General features: G+C 63.1%; 1 protein-coding gene across 1 annotated transcript in view; it reads right to left on the reverse strand.

Moving 5' to 3' along the window:
* ITPR3 (inositol 1,4,5-trisphosphate receptor type 3) overlaps positions 1 to 4,468 on the reverse strand; it is a 36,400-nt gene extending 31,932 nt beyond the window's left edge. The window contains exon 1 of the mRNA XM_051809007.1: positions 4,018 to 4,468. Coding sequence (XP_051664967.1) covers positions 4,018 to 4,106 — 89 coding nt within the window. The 5' untranslated portion in view covers positions 4,107 to 4,468. The remainder of the gene's footprint in view (positions 1 to 4,017) is intronic.
* Positions 4,469 to 6,000: the final 1,532 nt, after the last annotated feature.

Consider the following 6,000-nt stretch of genomic DNA (forward strand, 5'->3'; position numbering starts at 1 on the left):
ACCCAAAGCACAGAGGGCTGAGCATCACCCGAGAGGCTCCTGGAGCTGGGACACCCGGAGCTCATCCCTGTGAGGCTCCCAGGGGAACTGGGTGCTCCAGCCAGACAGGCTGTACCCGCTCGCCCGCTTTCAGCAGCAGGAGGAGCTGGCATGTGCCCGGCTCCCACCAGAGCCCACAGAGGCAGAGGGCTCAATTCACCTCTGCACTTTAAAATCCAAAAATCCTCCCCTGTCACAGCCTCCCAGGAGGCTCATTTTCAGTGCTGGCTGTGCCACAGCGCTCACCCGCCTTCCCTGTGCCCGGCATCACCATCCACCAGGCAGGATTAGAGACAGTGACCTGCCAGGCTGCAAGTCTTAATTAGTTAATGATCTCAAGGCAGTTTCAGCATCTTTAATCCTAGGATTACGTTCTCTGCAGGAATGCAAAGTGTTCTTTTTATTAAACTGATACTCTGGACTAACATTCCTCAGTTAAAAATTGCAGAAAATAAAGGATTCTGACAGGGTGGACATGAGTCACCTGGGAGGCGGCTGGAGCCGGGACATGCTCCTGCTAATAAAATAACCAGCATTCCCGCAGCAGGATGGGCCATGGAAGCTCCCTCTGCCCTCAGAGCATCGGGGATGTGTGGGAGCCGGGCACGTGAGGGCACTCACTGCCCAGGTGTGAAGGAGAAAACGGGCTGTTGGTGTCTGAGCACCGGGAGGAGGTTCCTGTGCGAGGCAGGAGGTTGGATGCAGCCTGGGAAGGTCACGCTTTGCCTTTCCAAACTACCCCAGGGAGCAGGAGGGGCCGGACCCTGCACTGGTGAGCCCATCAAGGCACAGGTGAGCACCTGGCCAGCTTTAAGCCCTGGAGCCCTCACCGGTTCCAGAGGGGCTTTCTGGTGCTTCCAAACTCTGAGCACAAAGTGACTCCCTGGCCCGGGGCCATCGTGCTTGGCCCCGTGTGAGGCAGAGCCTTCCCCGAGGTCAGGGGAGCAGCAGCTCATCCAGTGCTGCCAAAATCCACCACTGTCAGACCCCCTGAGCTCCCCGGGGACAGGGGCCAGCTGGGGCTGACGTGGAGCTGCTGCTCCTGCAGGAACCTGGGCTGGGAAAGGGCCTTCCCAGGGCACGGCACACACGGTGCCAAGGGGAGCTCCAGCACTCCATGGTCCAGGGGTGCTCAGGGAAGGAGGGCTCTGGGAAAAGGACAGACACAAATCAGGCAGGAGCACACCCCTACAAAGCCCACCGACCCCTGGAGGTGAGGAAGAGGAGGAGGAGAGGTCCTTGTTGGGCATGGGGCCAGGTCAGCCCTGCCAGCACCCTCAGGGTGCAGAGTGGGCACTAATCCCCCAGGGAGGAATAAGAATAAAGTGAATGAGCACAGGGCAGCCACAAAAATGCAGCTTTTCCCCGCTGTCCCTGTGCCGGGAGGACTCAGACTCCTCCTCCTTCTCCTCCTCCTCCTCCTCCCTGCAGAGACAGGTTCGTCCTGACCCGGCAGAGCTGGAGTTACCCTTTAACCAGCTGCATCTCCCTGAGCTGCTCCACCCGAAATCCACCTGCAACCACAGGTACAGCTCCCAAAGGTGTTGTTTCACCAGAAACAGCCGCTCACCACCCAGGGGGGTTTGCCACCAACCCTTCCTCATGGGAGCCCTTGCTGCCAGTCCCGAGCCCCCACTGGGTCCTGGGAGCCCCCAGGGATGGGGCAGCAAATAAAATCCTCCGAGGCAACTTCCCATGTTCCCAGAACCACTTCTGGCCTCTCCAGTACACCCAAGCTGTCCCCCCAGCTCTCCCGGGGGACCGTGTCACTCCCAGGGCACTGTGACCAGCAGCGTGGCCGCCCTTAGCCCAGTTCTCTCTGCCCACAGGACTCCTTAGGTGATCTCCTCTGGGCTGATCACACTGCAGCTGGTTTGGGTATCTTGGCTCAGCGTTCCCACCTAGCCCAGCACTGGAGGTCCCCACCCCTCCCGGGATGTTTTTCCTGCTCAGGAGCAAACGCCCACTGCAGAGAGGGTTTGTGCTATTGGGGGGTTGGGAGCAGGGGGGGCTCAGTCAGGGGCTGCACCTCCACCCCAGAACATTGGTGTCCATCCCTTAATGTGACACCCGTGAGCAGCACCTGGAGACACAATCACCCCATATAAACAGATTGCACTCAGCCCCCCAGTGACCCCACAGCCAAAGGCAGTCCCTGCACAAGGAAGGATGTCAGGCCAGCGTGGGCTGGCAGAGCTGTTTGCCTTGCAAATGAGCTAAATGAGGTCCCTGTGGCAGGAGGGCCAGGAGAAGCACTCTCAGTGAGTCACCCCGTCCCTTATCACAGGAGTGATTTAAGGTGTGGTTGGGTCTCCCCCGGCACAAGGGAAAACTTGGGGGGTGGAAACAACCCAGAGAAAGCAGAACCCTGGGAAAGTGGGGCTGCCCAGCAGAAGCCACGCTGGGGCCTGGGAAAAAGAAGCTCCCCAAACAAATCCTGCTTTTCAGGTGCTTCTAAGGAAGTCTGGAAAAACACTTGGCTAAAAGGGGATGCGAGGGCCAGAGCTGCAAAGGGATCAGAGCCACAGAGTCCACATGGCTCTAACTGAGCTCCTGGTGAGCCACTGGGACACACTGTGGGAGCCAATAACCAGGGCTGGCTCCCAGCAGAGCCTCCTCCCAAGCCCCTTTCCCAGAGGCTGGAGGGGTGCTCAGCACGGAGCTGCCGAGGCTGCAGCCCTGCCTCGGGATGGCTCTGCAGGGCAGCTCCAGGGAGACCTCTCCCCAAAGGGCTGTGGGGATGTGCCCCCCTGGCACAGACAGGCTGCACCCCCAGGACCTGCTGCCCGACACCACAGAGCTGCCTGCACGGAGCTCCTGGGCAGGGGTGCCCCCACTGCACCCCATTGCTGGGCAGCCCCAGCAATTGGAGGGAGCCCCACTGGGCACAAGCGCCGAGGCCGCACGTGCCCGGCGGTGGGTGCGAGAACACGTGTAGGCGAAGGTATGTGCGTATGGAGAGGCATGTGGGAGCAAGTGCATTCATCACAGATTATAGAGCCGGGCAGCTCCTGCCCCAGGAATCCCATCCAAGTCAGCATTCCTGCCTGAGCTCAGCCTCTCCTACACGCGGCGTGGGGCAGGAGCGCTGGCACGGCCCCCGGCCCCGCCCGGGGCTGCGGACACGGTTTGGGCCCCTGCCTGGTTTGGGTCCCTGCCTGGGGGTGAGGAAAAACCCACCCGTGCCCCAGGGCAGCCCTGCCAGAGCCCTCCCCACCGAGGGCCACGGCCTGTCCCCACACCATGGCCAAACATGAAGGTCCTGGCCTGGCTTTGCTCCAGCAGCACCACTGGCTTGCACGGGAACAGGAGGGACACGGGACAGGTCCCCGAGGGCTCCACTGTGTCTCCCCACGCTGGGCAGCGAGATCCCCTTGCCAGAGCTGCCATGGCCAGGGAGCTGACTCAGCCCAGAGCTGGCAGTGCCCTGGTCCCCCAGCCCCCAGCAGCCCTTGGTGGCCTTGGGCAGCCGTGTGTTGGTGACCCTGCAGCGATGCCACTGATCACCGGGTACGTGGGACCCCGAGGGGAGACAGCGAGAGCCACCACTGCCTGGCCGGGGGCTGGCAGCCTCCAGCCACACTGGACAGGGCTGGGAGTACAGAACGATCCCGTGCCCAGGAGGGATCCTGGCTGCCCGAGCCATCCCACTCGCACATCCCCTTCCTCACCCCATCGACCCCTCACGCTGCTTAAGCCCCTTTCATCCCCCCCAGCCCCTTATGGGGAGGAAACAGCTTCTGGCCACAGGGAGGGTGGGCTGGGGGTCCTTCCAGGGCTGCCTCCTGCCCCGACAGCGGCCAGAGCCGGGAGCGAACGCGGGAACACCCCGTCCCCCTTCCCACCAACTCTGCCGACTCCTGCTGCAGCACCCGGAGCTTCCCGGCCCCTTTTCCCACCGTGCTCCGGCTCAGCACCTTCGTCCCGTCCCGTCCATCCCGGGGTCCCCTTGAGCGGCCACGGGAGCCCCTCACTCACCCCAGGGTGCTGATGAAGCCATTGACGGAGCCCTCGGCGTACAGGGAGACGATGTCCCCGATGTGCAGGAAACTCGACATCTCATTCATGGTTACCCCGACCCGGCGCGGCGCCGCTTCCTCCCGCAGTCACCTTCTCGGGCCGAAATCCAGCATGGGCGAGGGGACCCGGGGGGTCCCTGCTCCGGGGGTCCCTGCTCCGCGGCGGGGGTGATCCTAGCCCGGCTCCTGCCGCCAGCAGCACCGGGAGCGGGACGGGAGCGGAGCCCCACGCACAACTTTTACATGTGCTGGGCAGGAAGGGAGCCAGGGAGAGGAGGAGGAGGAGGAAGGGGAGGAGGAGGAGGGGGCGGGGGATGAAGCTCAGTGAGGGGTCCGCATGGGCTCTGTCCGTCTGTCCGTCCGTCCGTGCCCCGTCCCGCACAGCTGCGCTACCTGCGGCCAATGGAGCGGGATCAGGAAGTCCCGCCGGCAGCCCCGTGCGGGGAGGGGACCCGGGGCCGCCCGGGACGGGGGGGGCGAGGAGAGGCCCCACCCCCGCACCCGCCTCCCGTCGGGGGGGCCGTGGGGTGCGGGAGCTGCGCGCCCCGGTGCCCTCGGGGAGCCCCGGGTCCGGGGGGCGCAGCCACCGCCCCCCACGGGGGTCCCCCGGCTCCGCTCACCGACCCCCGAACCCCGGGACGGAGCCCCCCGGCCGCCCCATCGGGGTGCTCAGGCCCTGCACCCCGGGACGGAGCCCCCCATCTCGGGGGTCTCGCCGTCCTGCCGGGGCTGCACCGCTCGGAACGGCACCGGGCGCTTCCGGGGCAGCGCCGGGGGGCGCGGGGCACCCCCACACCGACGGGGAGCGGTGGGCACAGTCACCCCCCACGCCCATGGGCAAAAGCGAGCGGCCACTGCCCCAGCCCCTCTCCTGCCACCCCCTGTCCTGCTCTCGCCCTTCGCTCCATCCTCCTCCTCGTCCCTCCGCAGCAGGAGCGGGCACCGGGAGCTCCGCGTCCCTGTCCCTGTGCCCAGCGCATTCCCAGCCCGGGGCCGGCTCAGGATCCTGCACCGCCCGGGGCCGGGAGAGCCCCAGGTGAGGACAAGGCGGCTCTCGCTGGATTTTTCTGCCCCAGGTGAGCACTTGCGGCTTCCTGAAGCCTCCTGCCAGCTCTGGGCTCCCAGCAGCGCCAGTTCACACCTGCTTTGCCTCTCACCGTCCCCTCCTGTGCTCAGACCTGCTCCACACACGGGCTGTCCCTCTGCATCCCCCCGCCGGGCTGGCACCACAGCCCTGCCCGGCCCGACACGGGCTTCACCCAGCACCCCAAAATGCCACACCCAACCCACCCATTACCACCAGGAGCCGTGGGCAGGAGGGAGACCCCCCACCCTTCCAGAGCCCAACCTGTCCCTGCAGCCTGCAAGGAGCTTTTCCAGCCGTCACTGCCAGGCTGGGCCAGCAGCTCCAGCTCCCAGTGTAACACTGGTGGGAAAGGACCACGTCCTCAGAGCATCTTCTGGACAGCACAGGCGACCTAGTTCCTCACTTTAATTAAAACTTGCCTGCTGTAAAAACAATATCGGAAGGGGAAAAAGAAAAAAAAAAAAGGCATGATGCTTTTCTCGTTTATTTCCCTCCTGTCCTCTTTTCTCACAAACAAACACGGGTTTTCGGGAATATAAACCTTGCCCTAAATAGTGATTTTTTTTTATCCACTAGGAAACGGACAGGTCCCCTGGCAGAACAAAGGGAAAAAAATTAGTGCAATTCCTCTGGGGGGAGATGTGAATTCAGGTCCATCAGGATTAGCTGCGTTTTCAGCACAGGACAAATTTAGCAGCCTTTATCTCAGGGCAACAGAGGGGGAAAAGAGAAGATCATGAGGAAAAAAAACAACACAACAACTTGCTGCTGTTAGAAGCAAATGAAGGTTTCACAACAGGAGCTAAGGAAAGCCCCAAGGAACCAAAGACCAAAACTTCATGCCTGGATCAGCTG

This window comes from Manacus candei, unplaced genomic scaffold (assembly GCF_025592945.1).
Source record: "Manacus candei isolate 608988 ecotype Guabito, Panama unplaced genomic scaffold, ASM2559294v1 h1tg000073l, whole genome shotgun sequence".
In the NCBI taxonomy this organism is placed as follows: domain Eukaryota; kingdom Metazoa; phylum Chordata; class Aves; order Passeriformes; family Pipridae; genus Manacus; species Manacus candei.